General features: G+C 47.0%; 1 protein-coding gene across 12 annotated transcripts in view; it reads right to left on the reverse strand.

Annotated features, from left to right (window-relative positions):
* Miga (mitoguardin) overlaps positions 1–21,389 on the reverse strand; it is a 258,548-nt gene that overhangs the window by 7,050 nt on the left and 230,109 nt on the right. For 9 of the 12 annotated variants that reach the window (XM_055064978.2, XM_055064980.2, XM_055064979.2 and 6 more), the window contains one exon: positions 11,374–11,773. The exons of 1 other annotated variant lie outside the window; for it this stretch is intronic. In XM_055064978.2, the coding sequence (XP_054920953.1) occupies positions 11,609–11,773 (165 nt within the window). In that variant the 3' untranslated portion in view covers positions 11,374–11,608. Of the gene's footprint in view, positions 1–11,373; positions 11,774–21,389 lie in introns of those variants that run through there. 2 more of the 12 variants (XM_055064977.2, XR_008609941.2) reach the window with 2 other exon arrangements.

A 21,389-nucleotide genomic window follows, 5' to 3' on the forward strand; every position in this document is an offset into this window, starting at 1 on the left:
AAGTTATGGTACTAAGAACACGATTCAGATCATCTCTGCTTTACTGTATTTTCACTGGTGCGCCACTGCTAATGCCTCACTGCTACCCATCAGCCACTAATGTGTGGTGTGTTGAAGGCACCTACATAGTTGCATGATTGATTGACACATCAAACCAGCATCAAACCAACGCTCGTGGGAAACTTGCTTTTCAATCGCTGTTTGAACATACTTATGCAACCACCACCTGGTGCTCTGCTGCCGAGATGCCTGGATCTTCTCATGGGTGCCCCCTGGCTCGAGCACAGATGGCACGTGAGAATGAGAGGTGAGAGTTGGATTACAAGGCTGGAATGACAATGCAACGACCATCATGGCATCGCGAACACAAGCATATAGTCATCGGCCCAGGTAGTAGACATCTTGGTCCACTGGGTTGGATCAAGTTCATGTCATAGGTTCTTGTCATGGTAATGTCATGACATGCATGCATGCATGTTATAAATTTATCTCATTCTTGTCATGTATGCCATGACATTCACGGGAATCATTTCATGACTTGACATACAGCCCAACGCATTCATGCCAATCATTTCAGGACATAAATGGCATGACATCATTAACGTCACACATGCAAGTTGTGACACGTATATCCAGAATAAATTCACTTAAATAAATGCATGCCATTCAATCCATTATAGTCATCTCATTTATGACATTCATGACATGTCATCCATGTCATCACACAATTGTCATTCATGTGAGTTCCATTTTATAACAAGTTATATATCCGGATATCCATGACGAATGAAATGACATGACGTAATGGCATCACGGTCATTTCTTTAGCTGGATATGTATCAGGATATGTGTGGCGAGACACATGCATGACATGACAAGAATGACATGCCGATTCATGTCTTGTCATTAACATCATGTCATGACATGCATGTCATTCATGTCTCGTCATGCACGCATGTCATGTCATTCACATTCAGATACACAAGGAAATGATTGCGACAGCATCACGTCATTCATACCATCTATGTCAGTGATACCATCATATGACATGCACTTGTATGTCTTCGTTATTCAAGTCATGATGCACATGACATGTCATGAAATCCATGTCCGGTCATGAATGCATGTTGTTCATATGCTGACATAAACCAAGTTAAAGAAGCCACCACGAAGGCATCATGTCATACATACCATTTATGTTATGACATACATGCCATGACAAATATGTCATTGATGTCATAGGGCAATTCCAGCAGAGATCAAACATGCATGCCCACTTGATATTTTTGTTTTGTCTAGTTTTATTTATATGTCATGTAGGAATATTCAAACTGCATGGAACCGAAAATTTTATTCTCTTAAAAGCATTCCCAGCAAGCCAAAAAATATTTGAAGGTGGTGGTGCAAGCGTTTGTTTATCACTTACCACAATATTTTCCAATTTCACGGCCAAATTAAATGCAAACTAAAAGCGTTGTCGAAAAACTTTTTTGCTCATTTTAATACGCTTCACAGTAAATTAGTTCCATGCATATTTTTATAATGTCTGCAAACAAAAAAATGTAAAAAAATTCCAAACATTGCCGAAACAAGAAAAATTGTGTAACTTCGATGCATCTTGGCACATTTTCTATTTTACACAGGAACTTGAAAAAAGTGTCAAACATAGAAAGTTATCCTTACAACATTTAAGCAAAATGTTATCTCCCTACATGAAACAATAAAAAAATTGTTACATTTTTTTTCTTCAAAAAAGCTAATTTTCAAAAAAGATATCCCTGTTCCATTTTTTGAAAAAGTTTCCGATAGAAGTACACTTATGTTGTGCAAAACGTGGGTGCGATATGCTTCCACATTTGCTTTATTCACAAGATATAACGGGCCAAATTGGCCTATGTTGAACGTGCTGGCTTCAATCAGTTGCATTCTCACATATATAGTTCTAATTTCTTTGCTGCTTCAGAACTTCACTGTGGCAGCTTGTTTCCAACGAAAGTGTATCGTCAGATTTTATTTGTGTCTAGCGTGAACAGGGAAGGGGGGGTCTGGTGCCCTCTAAAGTGCCAACGTGTACCAAGTTTTCAGCCTACAACCTCTGTGGGCATCGCACTTACACCTCCATTATTCGCTTGTCAACAGCATGCGAGACACCGTGAGCGCATGTTATGGCTGACCTTGCCAAAATCCACCTGATGCACACAGTAGGTTACCTGTATGCGGCGCCAAGGCAGGCTGTGCGCCATTAAGGAGGTGATACTTAACTGCCTGCTCCCCATTCCCCACATGCAGTGGATACTGAAACCTTCTTTGCACCACCGCGTGCGACTCAAGCTGTGCCTTTCTAAAAACTTATCTATGTCATTTCCCGAGCCGTTTATCTTGTTTCCCGTTATCACGTTTTCCGTGCTGCTCAACATCTACCTGTCTTACCTTTACCTTCACCTCTGCGTTTCAGCTGTCCGAAAAAGCGCAGTGTGGCATGACTGAACCAAAAGCTGCCGAAGTTGTATAATTTATTATATTTTGTCAGCACCTTGCTGTCATGCTTTCCCACACTGGGAACAGCAGAGGTCACTGGTGGCGCCAGCAGACATTGTCCTTTGATATTGAGCGTGGCCCACACATTTTCACAGTGAAAAGCTTTAGACGGGCTTGTTCATAAAACATGAAACCATGAGACATTCTGGAGGCTCAGTCATGACAGCGGTGCAGAATAAGTGACAGAAAGAGTGCGGTGCTGTTCAGTACAAACGTTTTGACTTGGTCTAACTATTCACTATACACACGATGCATGCGACTCATAGCTTGGTCCGAGTATTCTGTGCCAAATATTTATGCGTTCACAAATAGAAGACTGCTACGAAAAAATTTTTTTGTTGCGTAAACATTTTGGATGTTACCGCCCTGCGGACACTACTTCCAGGGGCTGAAGATATTCACGACACCGACAATGTCTGCCAGCACTGCTTTATGCACCTCAAGGAAATCCTGTCTTCATCTAGTGACACACACAATGAAGAAGACGAGTCATTCCTTCAGGAAGAAGAAGAAGTAATTGACTTGAACAGGTACATCCACCTTTCTTCTGACGTTTCACCACTGAAGCCACCATCTTCCATTCACAAACGCAGCAGACGATCTTACGGAAAGAGAAAAATGGGCTAAGCTTGAAAGCATCGTGGTGACGAAGACACGCTCAACTTCAAGTGCTGCATACGGAAGCGTCACTACACCTGAACCGTCTGTGACAATGTCGTGCATGTATTGGCTGGTTAAATAGCTTGAAGCAAGCGTATGAGGCTTCAAGGTACTATCGAGAGCGCCTCCGTCTCTTAACCATCATGCCACCAGAGTTCAAATCAAATGCGTTCATGAGGCAATCCTAGCTGTCACAACGTATAGCTGTCACAACTAAGACGAGCTCGCCGAAGCTGAACAGCCTTCTTTTAATGATGGCCCACACCCAATAAAACCCCGGGACACAACTGCACCCTTCATCATCTTCTCTCTGGCGATCGGGTCCTTACTTCGCGTCATTACTCCCGATGTGAAAAGCGACCGTCCCGGTCGCTGATCGCAGGGTGACAGAGGGCGCTGGAGAAAGTCTATGAAGTGGACACGTCTTCGCGGGCATAGTACGGTTTGATCCGTACTACGTGGACAAGTTCGACTCATGGCCATTGTCGGCTTGAGCTCATAGTAGTACTCTGAGGGACTACCTCATACTTCACGTCGCTGAGTTGCCCGACGATCTTGTAAAGGCCTACGCAGTAATTTTTCCGACAGCCCCTGATGACGGATGTGTGTCCAGGCCCAAACGTAGTCGCCGGGCTCGTACTGGATGTTCCTTTGGCCACTGTTGTAATGGCGGGCATCAGTACTCTGCTGGAGGCGGTTGCAAGCAAGCTGTCAAGCTTCTTCGGCCTTCTGGATGATGTCATCAGCATTGTTGCTTCTTTTTTCATTGTCGACCGGGAGTATGGCATCTAAAGGTGTTGTTACACAGCGCCCATAAACCAGTTAAAATGGTGAGAATCTGGTCGTTTCCTGAACAGCCGTACTGAATGCGAATGTCACGTACGGTAAAATTTGGTCCCATAACTTGTGCTCTACGTCGACGTACATCGAGATCATGTCGGTGACAGTTCTATTGAGGCGCTTAGTTTGTGTTCTATTGAGTCCATTAGTTTGTGGGTGATAGGCCGTAGTTTTCCGATGATTGGTATGGGTCAGTGTGACGATCTCCTGTATTAAGTCGGCAGTAAATGCAGTCTCTCGATCGGTTATTAAGACGGAAGGGGCCCCGTGATGTAATACGATGTCATGGACAAAGAACATGGCGACTTCTGTAGATGTTCAGCAGGGTATAGCTTTTGTTTCTGCGTACTGCGTTAGGTAGTCCGTTGCGATGGCTATCCATTTGTTGCCTGCGGACGACGTAGGGAATGGACCAAGAAGATCCATTACAATCTGTTGAAACGGTGCTGAAGGAGGGTCCAGGGGTTGCAGAAGACCAGCAGGTTTCAAACGTGGAACCTTGCGCCGCTGACAATCATGGCAGCTCCTCACGTAGCACTGAACGGACGAGAACAGCCGCGGCCAGTAATACTTCTGGCGTATGCGTGCTAAAACTCTGGCGAAGCGTAAGTGTCCGGCACACTGGTCGTCATGACACGCTTGCAACACTTCTTCGCGCAGTGAAACTTGGACGACGAGAAGGAACGTTTTTTGGCTGTTTTCGAAGTTTCTTTTGTAGAGAACTTTGTTGCGGAGGCAGTAAGTCAGCCCTCGTGACATCGGTCGTGCGACAACAACGTCGGCTCCCTGGAGGTATAGGATGAGGGGAAGCAATATACTGTCTGCACGTTGGAGGTCAGCCATCTTGACAATGTCCACTACACCAAGAAACGGGAAGTCTTGCTCCAAGTCACTTGGCTTCAAAGGTATAGGTGCACATGAGAGGCAGTGGGCGTCGCGGTGCCTCTGTGCGGATCGATAAACCACTGTGACGTCGTAATCCTGAAGGCGGAGGCTCCAACAAGCGAGGCGGCCTGAAAGGTCCCTAAGACTCGCAAGCCAGCAGAGTGAGTGGTGGTCACTTACTACTCGAAAATGTCGGCCATACAGGTAGGGTAAGAACTTGCCGATGGCCCAAACGATGGTGATACACTCCTTTTCAGTTGTTGACCTCCACCTTTGTCAGACTACGCCTCGCATAGGCTACTACTCGTTCGGCGCCGTCTTCCCAATGGAAAAGTATGGCACTAAGCCCCACATTACTAGCGTCTGTGTGGATTTCTGTTTCAGCCTTGTCGTCGAAATCTGTGAGTAGGGGGCTGTTTGCAGTCGCTTCCGCAATTCTGTAAATACTGCTTGTTGCTCGTCCGTCCACTCAAAGGGTACATCTTCGCGTGTTAATCTCATTAATGGTTCGGCGATCCTTGAAAATCCTTCGACAAAATGACAGTAGTAAGTGCAGACACCTGAGAAGCATTGAACTGCCTTCTTGTCAGTTGGATGCGGGAGCTCTGCGACGGCAGCCAGCTTCTCGGGGTCTGGCTGAACACTGCGGGGGCTAACTACGTGTCCGAGAAACTTGAGCTCCTGAAAGCCAAAATGACATTTCTCAGGCTTGATAGTCAGATTTGCTTTGCTGATTGCGATGAGTACATGCTTGAGTCCTTCTAGATGTTCATCAAACGTTCTTGAAAACACCACAACATCATTGAAGTAGACTAAGCACGTCTGCTATTTCAGTCCAGAGAGAACAGTGTCCATCATCCACTGAAATGTGGCAGGTGCGGAACAAAGGCTGAATGGGAGGACTTTAATTTCATAAATTCCATCAGGCATCACAAATGCTGTTTTTCCGCGGTCGTGCTCGTCTGCATTGATCTGCCAGTACCCTGACTTAAAATCCGAAGAGGTGAAAAATTGGCTGTGGCGTAGACGGTCCCAGAGCGTCATCAATTTGTGGCAGAGGATAATGCATTTGGTGACACGGTTAAGCCGTTGCTGGTCTACACAGAGGCATAGTGTATTGATGGGGGACGCCCATGGACTTACGGACGGCTGAATCACGTCATCATTGATTATGTCTTGGACCTGGAGCTTTATTACCTCCCTTTTCGTAAGTGAAACGCAATAAGGATGTTAATGAATGAGGCGTGCTGACTCGTCCATAGGAATGCAGTGTTTTGTCACAGAGGTGTGCCGTACTTTAGAATGTAGAGAAGCAGCAGAGAAGTCATTGACAAGGTCGAGTAGTTGCTGTTTTTGTCCTGATAAGCCGGAGTTAATCTGAATACGATCGCTGAGGTTGATCACTTCCAATGAATTAGGCGAAGTAGTTCCGAGCGAGCCGACATCCGTGAAGGCAGCAATTTTATGGAGGAAGGAGACAGCTGTGCCTTGCGGTAAGTGCCGATATTCATTGCTGAAGTTGGTCAGCACGACTAATGAGTGTCCGTTCTGAAGCTGAACGAGGCTCCATGCAATGCAGATATTCTGCTCAAGCATTAATGGAAAGTTTGCCTCAGTGGTGCCCTCATAGTTGTCCAATGCGTCGCACGTTACCAGGGTCAGTAGGCTGCTTCTTGGTGGTACCGTTATGCTGTCATCGATGATGCACAAGGCGTTTCCGGTGCGGTTCTCGTTGCCAGCGTCGCTTGCTATGACTTTCGCCGTAGAGAACGTCACAGTCGATTTTTCCAGGTTGATTATGGCTCCATTTGCCTGTAGAAAGTCCATGCCGAGTATCAAGTCCCTCGAGCAACTGGGTAGAATAATGAAGACCCCGACGTACGTAAATCTGTGAATATTTACTCCAGCAGTGCATCTGCCCACGGGAATTAGTATATGACCTCCAGTAGTATGGATCTGCGACCCAGTCCACTGTGTAAAAGCTTTAACTTTAACACAAGCTCTCTGCTCATACCCGAGCTGTCAGCACCAGTGTCAAAGTCGTGACTTCTTCGTGGTCTATGGTAACCAGTATGTCTAACGTTACAACTTGTCTTTGATTACTGGAATGCGCCTGAATGTTGTTTCGTTGTCATCGTGATGGAGGATATTTGATGCGCTCGGCGTCAGCAGCCTCACCTCCGGAGGTCGCTTGACTCAGTTTTCCGGGTTTGTAGGGCTGGGCGAATGACGCCTACGAGCATCTCGAAGAAACACGGGACTGGGCAATCAGTATCGAGCGGGCGATGAAAAATGGGGCTTGTGCCTTTGCTGCTCGAATGAATTACCACGACGCGTGATGAAGTTCTCTATCTCCACAGGGTGCTCACCAGGTCATGGACGAGGAGCACCTGGTGGGAATCCACGAAGACCCACGAGCCGATGAGGACACATCCTGTAGACGTGGACAGCCTCTCCACAATGAAAGCATACGGGCCTGAGGTCAGGAGCCCACCAGACGTTGCTTTTCCGGGGCCTCGACTCCTCAATGGACGGTGGACTGCGATGCCTGAATGCTACTTCTGTTTGTTCGGTGGGGCAAATGACATTTGAGGGGCCATACAGCGACGGTCGTCGTACAGCGTCCGCATAAGTCATTCGGACTGGCTCCCACTGTTGTGGTACCTCGTAGGAGCTTGGATGACTTGCCTTATCTCGTCACGCACTATCTCTGCCACAGAAATTCGTGCTGTCGCCGTGTTGATTGCCTGCAGTTTCTGGAGCTCTTCTCATACCACAGCCCTGATCATTTCGCGCAGGTCCTTGAGGTGGTTTTCCAAAGTCATGGTAGGGGGGCTCTTTGATAGTTCCATCACGTTACGGTCATATTGTCTGGCACGCTGTCGAAGGTCCCTTTTCATTGCTGTCGCTTCAGCAAGGAAGCCCGCAAGTGTAGTGGGTGGATTTCGAATAAGCCCAGGAAAAATCTCTTGCTTCACGCCTCGCATCAGATATCGGACCTTGTCTTCGGTCATTGAGGCATCCGCAAGCCAAGCCATGTCTTCCGTATACGTGGTGATCGCTCTCGTTTGCGGCTTGGAATCTTGCCTGTATTGCCAACTCCACTCTCCCTTTTTTGTCCGTGTTGGAGTATGTGGTGCTCAGCTGCCGTCGAAATTCATCCAACGAAAATGCCGTTTCATGGTTAGTGTTGGAGCGCAAAGTACACATTGCGCAGCTTGCAGACTTTGTTCCATCCGTTGCATTCAGCGACCCGCTCGAAATGGTCTAGCCAATCTTCAACGTCTTCAGTAGCATCTCTGTGGAATACAATCAGTGCCTGCGGCTGGTTGGTGATGAACTGCGCCGGCAGAAGGCGGTGGGCTCGGGTTCATCGTTCGGATGTGCTCGGGCAAAAAATCGTGCTCAGGTCCTGCTCAGGTCCTGCTCTCCCGGACTCTCCCGGACTACTCAACGGAGACGTGTCAGAGGTACACTGCGTCTCCGGCAATGGTAGAATGTACCCCGCACCTCCACCACTAAAATGTCACGAAGATAACTAAGAGGGGCTCGCCGAAACAGAACAGCCTTTTTTTAATGATGGCCGACACCGAAAAAAACCCCGGGATACAACTGCGCCCTTTGTCGTCTTCTCTCTGGCGATTGGTGCCTGTAGCGGGCAGCTGACTTCTGGTGATCAGGACTCGTAGTGGGCAGCTTACTTCGCCTCAATTTGTTCAGAAATGCCCGAAATTGACACGATAAGCATGGAATGTGGTCAGATATTGAACCGCATACGAGATCAAGGTTAAGCCCACCAGATGTACAAGCTGTGCTCGACTACTTCACGAAGGACGAACTTAGGTGCTCTCGGCAGAGCCCGAACAAGAAGGACGTTGTGTCAGTCGTCAGAAATGGCCAGAGAAAGTACGTCTCAAAGCGGTTTATCACATGTTCTATCAGCGAGACGTTCCAGATTTTCAAAGCAGCTCACCCCGAAAGTGTCATCGCCCTGTCAAAGTTTTACAGCATGCATCCAAAATGGGTGCTGCTTGCACCACAGCAAGAGGTTTGCATTTGCGTTTATTGCACTAATGCCAACCTTTGTGTCTCCCCGCTTGAGAACGTAACCGGCATGGAAATCTCATTGGAAGGCACGAAAGCATTGTGCCTTTGCGACTACCCAACCACAGATTGCACGTTAGGTGAATGCGAGCACTGCCCATGGAGTGAAAGTGTCACTTTGGCCAGTCTGTGAATGGTCGACGAGGTCACATTTGCTCTTTGGGAAAGCGGTGACTTGATCAAGAAGGCATCATCTCCAACTCCTTTTGTGAAAAAGGTCAGTAAATGGGTGACCAAATGGATTCCTCACGAATACATACGCCACAATCAAGCTGTGCTTATTCATGTGGAAAAGAAGTGCGAGCAGCGCAGATGCATTGTTCTGCCTTTTAATTATGCGGAAAACTGGACAGTCCTCTCTCAAATGAAACACAATCGTACCATTGGCACAAGAGAGAAATCTCCATTTTGCCTGTGTCACCACAACAAGAAAAGCAACACACAGCTTTGCTGTCATAAGCAACGATATGCATCACGATATAGCGCATGCCTGCGATGCCTAGGCAAAGTGCGTGAAGCGTTAGATAAAAAAAATGGTGCTGCAAGCCATTTTAAAGATAGGTACCAACTATATGAGTTGTGCCATTCCAAGTATACGTCCGCGAGGTGGGTATTTTCCGCTACCGGGCATGAATAGAATGCCTGCGACGGTGTGGGTGGGTTCCTTAAGCGCCAAGCTTCCCTGCACAACCCGAGGTCTGGAAGCGCTGCCTCCATTCAGTCGGCACATAAGATGGTCTCCCAACTTGGTGGCAACCTCAAGAATGTGGCCCTGCTTCATGCGCCTGTTGCAGCGATCGAGCAGCATCGTCCGCAGAATCAGTGGAGTGGAAGTCAGTGCCTTGCTGCCGGCAATTCAATCATGGTACGTGTGGAGGTGTGCCCACGATCAGTCAAGCGGACATGCACTGTCCGTTGCAAGAATTGCCGCTAGCCAGCTGACGGTGATTAAACCCTTTTAAATACTAACTGCAAAGTACACACAATAAATTTGTTCGAGACCCACAAGTAGTGTCAAGTTTGTTCTCTCTTGCATCCCAGAAAACAAAGCAGAAAACACGTTCTCTGTTTTTGCCACAACAAAAAACCCAGGTAAACCTTCCTTTACTTGTGGCAACCGTTGCCTTTTCTTTTTTTAAGAGGGAGTGAATGTTAAACTGGAACGAGTCATTGCGGCACTACAGCTAGCCCGCTCTACATGGGTCACTTTGGCCCGTTATATTCCGTGAATAAAGCAAATGAGAAAACATATTATCGCACCCACGTTTTACCCAACATAAGCAGACTTCCATCCAAAATTTTTTCGAAAGTTAGAATTAGTTTTCTTTATTTTTGAAAATGAGGTTTCTGAAAAAAATTTGTTTATTTAACTATTTTTTTCTTCTCTTGTGTTTCATGTAGGGAGATATTTTCCATAAATGTTGCAAAGAGAACATTCTATGTCTGACATTTTTTTTTCAAGTTTCTGTGTAAAATAGAAAACGTGCCAAGACACATCAAAGTTACAAAATTTTTCTGATTTGGGCCATGTCCGGAATTCTTTAATGTTTTTCATTTGTGGACAGCATAAAAAATGCACAGAACTAATTTACTGTGAAGCGTATTAAAAATGAGCAGAAAAGTTTTTTGACACATCTTTAGTTTGCATTAAATTCGGCTGTTAAATCGGAAAATATTGCGGTAAGTAGTAAAAGGACGCTCGTGCAGCTACCTTCAAGTATCTTTTTGGCTTGCTGGGAACACTTTTCAGGAATAAAATTTTCGGTTCCGTGCAGTTTGAATATTCCTACATGACATATAAAGAAACCGGACAAAACAAAAATATCAAGCGGACATGCATGTTCCGTTTCTCGTGGAATCACCCCATAAGATGCCAGTCATGTTATGTATGCATGAATGTCATGCCGCTCCATGCCTATTCTGATATATATATCCAGTTGAAGAAACGACCATGACAGCATCACAACATAGGAGGTTAGATAGAGAGATTCAAAACACCTGAAGTTCGCAAACAATGCTTCACATTAAAAGACTGCCGAGTGAAACTGACAATCCCCACAGACAAAACTGCAAGTGACATGTGAGAAAGCCGAGGATGGTATGTTCAGCTCATCAACCCACTCTTCAAGACAGGTGATGAAAGGAATTAGCTAATTCTGATTAGCTGCTTCTATTCACGACCATTTGTGCTGTCCAACACAGATGGTCATGAATGTGAAGCGTTTGAACAGTGCACACGAGTGATTTTCACAATAAAGGCAAACTGTACAAACACAAGACCCAGACGAGGGTGCACCCATGCCCTCTAGGAGTTGTTCTTGGACAATGCAAAAATGGCACGCAACATCTCGCGATGTCCTTTTATTATTCTCCTATGCTCAATAATCACAGGTGGTCAATTAAATTTGCCCAAAGGCATCTACACATTTAAGTTCTAGCTATCACTTTTGCATCATGAAGGAATGGTCGTGGTGTTGATGGCGACCCTTGGATTGGGTGGAAGAGGAAGCTGGCACGAGGCCGCTGGAAATGGGAGCTGCGCCACTCAGACCAGTTGATGCCCTGCTAGGTGTGCCACTCATCAAGGGGGCGCCGAGTCAGGCAGCAGGGCTCCAGCCAGGGCTTGACAGAGACGGTCGTAATGAAGCTGGCTGTTCTGCAGAATGTCCTGCGCTAGGTCATCCACGCTGGAATAGCGGCTGCAGCTTGGGTCAAACATGTCGCACACAAGTGCTTCCACTTCATCCTGCAAAAAATTTGGTATAGAAGAAAGAGCTGCCTACCTGCAAAATTTAAAGACAGCGCACCTAAGCCTGCATCACTGATGGCTAAAAGTCACAGGCTTCATGGTCACCAGACGACTTTCTCCTTGCTAAGGTGGGTCAGCTGCCACACAATATGGTCATTTTGGGCCAGGGCCACACCCTGAGTCAATCACTTCCACAAATACCTCCACATGGCACATTGTGCAAATGTATGTGGCAACAAAAATAATGACAAAAGAAAATGCAAGAAGGCAGTACATGAATGACTTGGAATGACCCTAATGACCATGCTAGATGGAAACAGAGGTAACACACAAGTGCAATTGCGAACTAATTCAATGGAAAAAAATTAATGCATGCAACAATGCCTTCAAAACGCAAGACCACAGTAATGGTTTGCTGTGTCATCTAGAGACTGCAACTAATTTCTGAAAAGTGAAGCGACGCCACACTGACAACTATCATATTTGCTTTGCTTCAATAATTAGATTTGTCTGATGGGACTCCGCTGTCAAAGGCATTGACAGCTGCGTCACTGCTGGAAAGAATAGGTAAATGTCATATCAGACAGAAAATGAAAGACTCATCAGAAACAGCCTGGCCAACTTGTGCGAAAATTGGACACTGCTGACAAGTTCTCAAGAGAAGGAAAAAAAAAAAGAAAAGAAAAGAAAAAAAGGAGGTGGAGGGCATGATATTAACATGTGTAAATGAAAATAATATGCTGTAGCAGTGGTGGTGGCAGCCGACTGTAATGTCACTTTTTGACTTCAAAGTCTTTAGAATCGCTCAGAGTAGGTTGCTTGCTAAAACTGCATGTAATGAAAATGTGTTACAGTGTTATTGCTTATATCTTTGAAACCGTACTACCCGTGCACCTAAATTTGGTATTGTTGTGTAGACAAAAGAAGCCATTACTCGATAATGCATTTGTCGCATGCCCAGATAGTGCCACGGCTATGCCACACATGATGCAATCAGAGCTAAACTTAAACTCATGGTCAGTGTTCAGAGCCATACCTTGGCAGTACACGTGTCGATCCAAGCGGGAGTGGTCGTGGTTGAAAGAGCTTACTCAGCCATAGTAGGTATAATTTATTAAACTCATGCTGGTGCTCCTCAGGAGTTACAATGGCTACAAGTCGCAGTGGTACGAGGAATGAGGCAGCGTTCGGCTAGGCCAGCATGGCCTCATGGTCTTGCTAGCTCGTCGCAGTTTATTAGAAGAATATATACGCTTGCGAAAATGGCCGCTTGGTGGCACAGTCTGGTGGTGTGCTAGTATGGTTAGTTGTGCCACTGTGTTTTAAACAAAGCACACTGCTAAATCCATTTTTTCCAGAATGCATGTCGTCCATTAAGTTACAGGTTGAATCTCTTAGGCGGTACAACCCGCCTTCCAGACCTGTAACACTATGGGGATGTTGTTCGCATCTGGCTTGGAACTTGTCTCTGCCTCACTCGGTGATGGTTGTGCCTGTTTCAGGACCAAAAGTGGTCAGAGCTAATCAGAGCTAATCAGGTCGCAATCAGAGCTAATCAGGTCGCTCCAGTGCCTGGGTAACCAGGGAACAATGACTTCAAACCTAGAGTGGGCTCCTCGGTTCCAAAAGGCATCAGATGCCGGTGGTTCTGCTGTAGAACTCCCCATGTTGTTTGCACGATGTATGGACGTGGTCGCTGGGCCCTGCTGAGAACTTGTGCAGAACACTCGGCACCTGTTACCCAGACCTTGTCTCCTGGGAAAAGGCCACTAAGCTCTTGCACACTGTGGCAATGGTTAAAGTCCTTTGCTTGCTGTTGCTTCGCAGCACTGTCTTTTTGAGCAGAAAATGCTGGGTGGTGGTAGTTCTGGTGACAGCTTGCCCTGGTCCCTGGGTACACTTGTTCGCAACCGCTGACCCATCAGCAGCTGGGACGATATGTAGCCCGTGACGCCTGGTGTGTCACAATACACCGACAGTGCCAAGAAGCAGTCATTGTTCTTGAGAAAAAGATTTTTCACAGTCTTCATCATAAGCTCCACTGAGCTGTTGGACTGGGAATACCCAGGACTGCTAGATACATGTTCAAAATCTTGGCAAAGCTTGCGAACTCGTGCAACAAGAACTGGGATCCATTATCACTTCAGAGCATTTATGGTATGCCGAAGCAGGCCATGACACTCTTGACAGCCAAAACCACCGCCTGGCTGGAAGTGCTGCATAGCATGATAACTTTTGGGTAGCAGAAATATTAGTGCACTAGTATAAGAAAATCTTGACCTTTCATGTGAAACAAATTGGCTCCCACTTGTTGCCATGGCCACTCTGCTGAAGTTGTTGGGAGCAAAGGCTTGAACCGCTGAGTCCTTGTGGTTGCGCAATGTTCACATGACTCCACCGTGGCCTTGATGTACTTGCCAACATGCAGCCACCAAACAGAGTTGCGTGTGTCTGCCTTGCAATGGTGCACGCCCTGGCGGCCCTCATGGATAGAATCCAACACGTCCCGCTGTAGAGCCTCAAGGATCACGAGGCACTCGCCTTTGAGAAGTAGACCGTCGCAGACCATCAGCTCCCCATGATATTTCCAATACTCCCCGACGTTTGCAGGAACTTTAGTCTTGTGAGGACAGCCTTGTTTGCAGTACTTCACAAAGGTGACACACCCGCTGTCGATCATCTGGTGCTAACAAACTCCTTCCAGACTGACTGGCGTGCCTTCTCGGATAGAGTTGATGACTTCACCCATATATAGCTCTACCTGGCTTGCTTCTGCAGCATACACTGGGGCTCTTGAATCTGCCGTTTCCAGCAACTTGACCGTGACGTACAAGTTCTTATACTGTTATCTCATGAGCTTGATTCTGTTATATTTACAAGAGCCTGCCGACCCTGCAGGGGGAGCTGTTTCAGTTGTATTAATAAACATGCTGCGGCCAGCCTAGTCAGTCGGATGCCTTCACTCAACAGCTCAACATTGTTAAGTCGTTCTTTGGATGTGACAACTGGCAGCGAAGAGGGGACCATGTCGTAGTGTGCGGTGTGGCAAGCACGCGTAGTTACAGGCAAAGATGACCATGGGAAGGTGGAACTGTTTGATGCGACACAACTGAGTGGACGGAGTACAAGGAGCACGCTCATCTGTACTTTCCTGCCAACGACGTCGCCGAAGACAAGTGGAAAGCAATATTCCTGATAGTCTGCGGGCCGACAATGTATTCACTACTGTGAAGTTTGCTTGTGCCAATGAAGCATGCGGATGCAATGCTCATGGCAATTTTCGCAGCTTTGAGCATCCACTTTAAGCCGAAGTCGTTGCAAGCTTAAGCTTTTTCTCGGGGCGAAGACAAGAAAAAGAGTCTGTCAACAATTACATTATGGCACTTAACAGGCTTGTGGATGACTAATTTTGGACAGCTATCACGTGACCACATGATGCGGGACCAGATTGTCTGCGGCATAAATGATACAACAATGCAGACACGCCTCCTACCTTGGAATCTGCCAAACAGTTGGTGACTGCCGCTGAAGCAGCAAGGAAGAATGCAAACATATTACGCATGCAAGTAGAATCAACAAGCGAGATAGGGACGGCCAATTTTTTGGGACAACTGCTAACAAGGAATGCGGTTGAGCAGCGGTGCTGTGCACGGCGCGGGGGCAGACACTCGACAATGCAGTGTCAGCACAGTGTTTGCTTCAAGTGCGGACAGAAAGGGCAGCTGGAAAGGGTTTGCAGCGACTCAACGGCGGGCTGGAGAAATAAGATGAAGCTGCATGCAGTGCACAGAATGAACAATGTTTCTGAGCAACATCCGGACGACATGGATACTCAGTTCGACATGTGGACAATACAAGCGGCCAGACCCGAGCCTATGCAGGTCCAAGTCTTTATTGATAATGTAACACTGGTGATGGAATTGGACACTGGTGCTAGCGTCTCCATCAAAGGTGAGGATAAGTTCCACACCATGTTTCCAGGAGCACAGTTGAGGCACTCTTACATTAAGTTGAAAAGTTATTCAGGGCAGCTATCAGCAGTCTTAGGGAAAATCATGGCTGCAGAGAAGTTAGGAACACGCAAGGTAACGCTGCCACTATTTGTCGTGAAAGGACTATGTTCAACCCTGTTGGGGAGTGACTGGATGGAGGCATTTGCAATTACCTTATCGAAACTGAAAGAGCTGAATGCAGTTAGCTCTGTTACAAACTTCGCCAAGGAATTTGGACACGTTTTCTCTGAGACGCTTGGTACATTAAACGGCTTACAGGCTAAGATTTCACTAATGGAAGGGGGCAAGACTAAAGTTTTTTTAAAGCGAGGCAGGTGCCATTTGCACTCCAGGATAGAGTAATAGAAGAAGTGTAAAGCATACACAGGAAAGCAAATGCACGCCCTGTCCGAACGTCGAAGTGGGCCGCGCCTGTGATGCCGGCAGTCAAGCAAGACAGTAGAATATGCCTTTGTGGTGATTTTAAGATCGCCTTCAGTGAAAGCTACTAAATTCCCAAAATTGAACTGTTCACGAAACTTAGCGGTGGAGTCAAGTTAACTAAGCTTGACCTGAGGGACAAGTCCAGTTGGAACCAGAGTCACAGGAGCTGGTCACTATCAATATGCTGAAAGGTCTTTTCCAATTCACCAGACTTCTGTTTGGCGTAGTGTCTGCACCTGCATTGTTTCAGTGGGAAATGGACAACTTGCTGGGTGACCTGCCGCAGGTTATGATTTACTTCGACAACATTTTGGCGACAGGCCTGAATGATGAGAATCACTCGAAGAATATGTGCAGTGTCGTTGAGTGCCTCCAGGAATCAGGGCTCCACCTGAAACATGCCAAGTGTAAGTTCATGAAGGAAACAGTTGAGTACTTGGGCCACGTCATCACATGCAAGGGCCTACAGCCCAGCTCCAAGAATGTTGAAGCAGTCCTATTGGCTCCAAAGCCATGAGATGTCAAAACGCTCCAAAGCTACATCGACCTCATTAACTTTTACAGGAAATTAATTCCCCAGCTTTTGATGATGCTTCACCCATTCAATGGTCTTGTCGAGTCTAAGCACCAGCTCAAGAAGATGCATTCTGCCGAAGTAAGGCATTACTGGCATCAGTATCGATCGATGTTGGCTCATTTCGATCCAGGGAGGCTACAGTGTTGGTCACAGACATGTTGCCTTATGGCCTTGGTGTGATTCTTGTCGAGAGGGAAGCAGGTGGAGAGGAATGACCAGTAGCTTTTGCATCGCGAAGCCTGGTCTTCACGGAAAGGAACTACAGTCAGCTGGACAAGGAGGCACTCGCTGTTGTATTTGGCATTACACGCTTCAAGCAATACCTTTGGGGTCGCCGATTTGAAGCTGTGGCTGATCATAAGCCACTGTTGGGTCTTTTGGCAGCAGACAAGCCGATACCAGAGTCGTATTCTCCACATGTCCTTCCTTAGGCGTTGTTCTTTTAAGGATACAACTATGTCTTGAGGTACAGGCCTGGTGGACAGATTCCTCACACAGATGGCCTCAGTCGTCTGCCCCTGCCAGCGAGCGAAGCTAATGTGGAATGCCCTCCAGAAGTTTTTATGTTCCAGGCTTGCTACCCAAGGGTGCTATCGATGTCAATTGTGGCAGCAGCTACTAACAAAGATCCATGTTTGTTACAATTGCGAGAAGCTCTGTGGGCAGGGAGCGGGCCCCCTTTGGAAGAGCCTTGGAAACATTTTAAGCTTGGTTTGTATCTTGTTAGGGAACGGAGTAGTGATCCCCACATTGGTACAAGCTGAAGTACTGAAGATTCTACATGAAAGTCATCCTGGGGTCTCAAATACGAAGGCAGTTGCCTGCAGCCACGTTTGGTGGCCGGGGCCGCATGGAGACATTACGGCAGCGGTACAGACATGCCGTATTTGTCTGAACCAGTGGATGCCTAAGTCAGCGCCTGTTTGGCCATGGCCCTTCCCCAAGAGGCTGTGGTCTCGTTTGCATGCGGATTTTGCAGGTCCTGTGAGAATTGCATATTTGTTCGCCATGGTGGATGCATTTTCGAAATGGATAGAGGTCCATCAAGTGACGACTACATCTTCAGTAGTTACTATCCAGTGCCTGAGAGATATTTGCAGGTCAAGGCTTGCCAGACATCACAGTGTCGGACAACAGCCCAGCATTTGTGTGTGAGGAGTTCAGGGTATTCTTGAGGTAGAATGGTATCCAACAGTAACCACCAATACCACCCAGTGTCCAATGGCGCAGCAAAGCGGGTGGTGCAGACCACCAAGAAGAAATCTTAGGGCAGCATCGGGAGACATTCACACATGGCTGGCTAGAATCTTACTGACCTACATGAGAACACCACACGAGGTAACTGGCTGCAGTCCTGTTGAGCTTCTGCTGGGTTGGATGTTGAAGACAGCCCTCAAATTAGGCCCAACCTCAGAAAGAATGGTAGTCATGAAAAAGCAGCTCCACGAAAATATTCGCCGTATGTCAATCAAGAGGGCTAACCTAGAGCCAGGAGAACAGATTTTCACACGAATTTTCGACCTGGGCCGAGTTGGGTGCCAGCAACAGTAGAATCGGACTAAGGGTTTGCAGCTGTGCTGAGACTTCTGGATGGCCACGTGTGGACGAGGCACTATGATCATGTCCGAGCAGCACGTGGCCGGCCAGTTCAATGGACAACCAGGGATCACCGCTACGGCTTTCGAGTACTCTGGCTGCTGATCCGGTCGCAGGGGAGGCGGGTAGATTGTCACCTGAGACTACGACTGCTGCTTTTGCTGGGGAGATCGCCGTAGGCCACTCTGATGAGGACACGAGCACACCTCCTGGGTCCTCTGGTGCAGCCACTGACACCTCTGTGTATACAGGAACAATGCAGCACACTCCTGTTTGCCACAGCAGCCAAACCAGGAGGAGGGCTGTGGTGCAATACTCGCCATAGCAAAGAAGGAACACTCTTTGTTGACAGGACTTAGTTCTCACATTCTCGTGTTCTTTATGTGCACGTCTCTTCTACAAAGAGGAGAGGGATGTTATACAGTCAACAACCTATTTTCCAGACGGCCGATTTTTCAGACATGGCCAATAATTCGGACGGCTGCATGGCACCACCACTTACCCCATAGGCACCCTGCAATGAAGTTTGGCTGTACATGTCGTGCCACCTAGTAGTGGTGGTGAGCACCCACGAGTAGGCCCTCGCCGTCATTTCACCATTGCCCGTACTGCACTCAAGCCTACCTGAAAGCTTGCTTTTCCAATTTTTCAATAGATTCACTGCAGCCTCTCGGCAGCTCCTCAGTGAGAAGTGTGAACAAAAAGAACAAGAGCAGATACTGCTGCATTAAGGATTTTCACAATCACGAAGGGGATGTCAGCATCGAATTGTACCGCTTCCCTTCAAAACCGTTGGAAGCAAACCGGCGGCTGAAGTTTACCGTAACAGTTCAGCGCGTCAAGAAAGTGTCCTCTTACGAATTTCTGTTAAACAAACCAAGACGTAAATGCAAAAAGAAAAGGAAAAAAAGAACCAGCAGGTAGCATTCATAAAAATGCACAACAAAGCAACAAATGCATAAAAACGTGTGAACTTAAACCCGCTGTTGTAAATTGGTTTAGATAGTTGTTTAGATCGTCTTGCTCCAAAACAAACGCGCAGTGGTTGTTACATGTTAAATCTAGCTTCGCAAGCGCTGCATGCTGGAACTTTGTACGCACTGTGCTTTTTATTGTGCATTAATAGGCCAACATGCAGCTCGTTTATGTGCCAGGATCAAGACACGACTGCTGGAACCAGGCTCATTCGTGCCGATCTTTTCTTGCACTTAGAACCGAACTAAATCTGGAGTGCACTGAAGTACACGTAGAGCATTCGCAAATTAGCATTTCCCTTGCGCAGGCTAGCACACATTTATTCAGTCTTTGCACTGTTTAATTTCAGCTGATTGTTGTCTATTATGATTAAGCGGTGATGACCTCTCACATTTGAGCCCGAACGACTACACCAGAATACGTGCGAGGCACTTTGTCAATGGAGAAAAAGCACTTACCTGCAAATTTGACAAAACCTCTACAATATTGAGGTGCAAGGCACGCTCCAAGTAATAAAGCTACAAATGACAGTTGAAAAACGTCTAAGGCCGTGTTTGCTCACTTAAGTGGAATAAAATAATGATCTGTTAACTTACTTTGAGTTTTATGTCATAAGCATGCTAGCTTTGTTGTGGCAAACACTTCAAACACTTCGTGACCTGCGGTGGTTGCTAAGTGGCTATGGTATTGGGCTGCTAAGCACAAGGTCGCGGGATCAAATCTCAGCCGCAGCGGCCGCATTTCAATGGTGGCAAAATGCCAAAACATCCATGTACTTTAATTTAGGAGCACGGTAAAGAACCCAGGTAGTCTTCCGGATTCCGGAAGTTATTCCGGATTCCGGAAGTTATTCCGGATTCCCCCACTACGATGTGCCTCAATCAGATTGTAGTTCTGGCACATAAAACCCTATAATTTATTTAACTGAATTTAAGCACTTCGCTGTGATGTCCATGCTGTTTACTTCTTTTACACGATATTCATGGTTATAGTCGCAAAGTTGGATTTTCTCTCAAGAGTCAGAGGCTGAAAATGGGCCTCGATGCTTTTGATTGCCTTAAAACCACAATTTAGAACGACCGACATGTTTCAAACGAGTGCCACAAAAGCATGCCTCCGTAGAAGTGGCCGCCTCGGTGTTTCGCGTAACTGACACGGTGGAACTGACGGCAGAGCTGATCACTGTGCCGCCTGACCATTGAAAGTAGCCTATAGAGCCAATGGACACTTTGCAAAAAAGTGAGCGCCCCCTGCCGTAGGCCCGAGGAAGCATTCGGGGTGCTGGGTGCGAGAGTATTTGAGTGGAAAAGATTCCCCGTTGTCGCCTTGTTGCTACCTGTGCCATCGAGTTTCATGGCGTGAGATTCAGCTTGTGTTGTTTGTTTAGTCTTCTTATGTCGTGTCAAAATGATGGAGGAAGACTGCATTCCGTTTTATTTTTTGGACATGGGATGGACTTGTGACTTTTCGTGACGCTCGAGCGCCAGCGACCAGGTGTGGAGCTCCCTGCACTCAACAACTGCGACCGTGGTTGCCCATCGTGGTTAGGCATTTAAAAAAGAGGGTTACGTGACGAACGTTATGCTCAATCTGAGAATCAGTGACCCACAAGTGCTCCTTGTTCAGGCAGCTTGCACCTACCCCATTGGATTTGATGTCTGTAGGTTCACTCTTGGTTTTCTCTTCCTGCAGTGTTGTAGAAGCTGAACTATATGCATTCCAATGCACATTTAGTTCTGTGCAAACTGTTACATGTACAGGTGCAGTCAAAAGTAAATGGAAGGCGCGAGAGCATGGCAAACCGTGTCGCAGCGCTTTCTAACACAGGCTCTGGTAACTGATTAGCCTGGTCGCCAGCAAGCAGCGCGCGTTATCAGCCGACCCTTATCTGTAGCATACGGCCCTCACTTTTGGAGGCTCAAACGGATGCTTGTTGCTTTTAGCCACCAAGAATTTCTCTGGCGCAACCTGTGACGTGTTTGATGAGCGATTCGCGCTGTTTGATAATACTCAGCAGCGAGCACTACCA

This window comes from Dermacentor andersoni, chromosome 1 (genome assembly GCF_023375885.2).
Source record: "Dermacentor andersoni chromosome 1, qqDerAnde1_hic_scaffold, whole genome shotgun sequence".
NCBI classification, from domain to species: domain Eukaryota; kingdom Metazoa; phylum Arthropoda; class Arachnida; order Ixodida; family Ixodidae; genus Dermacentor; species Dermacentor andersoni.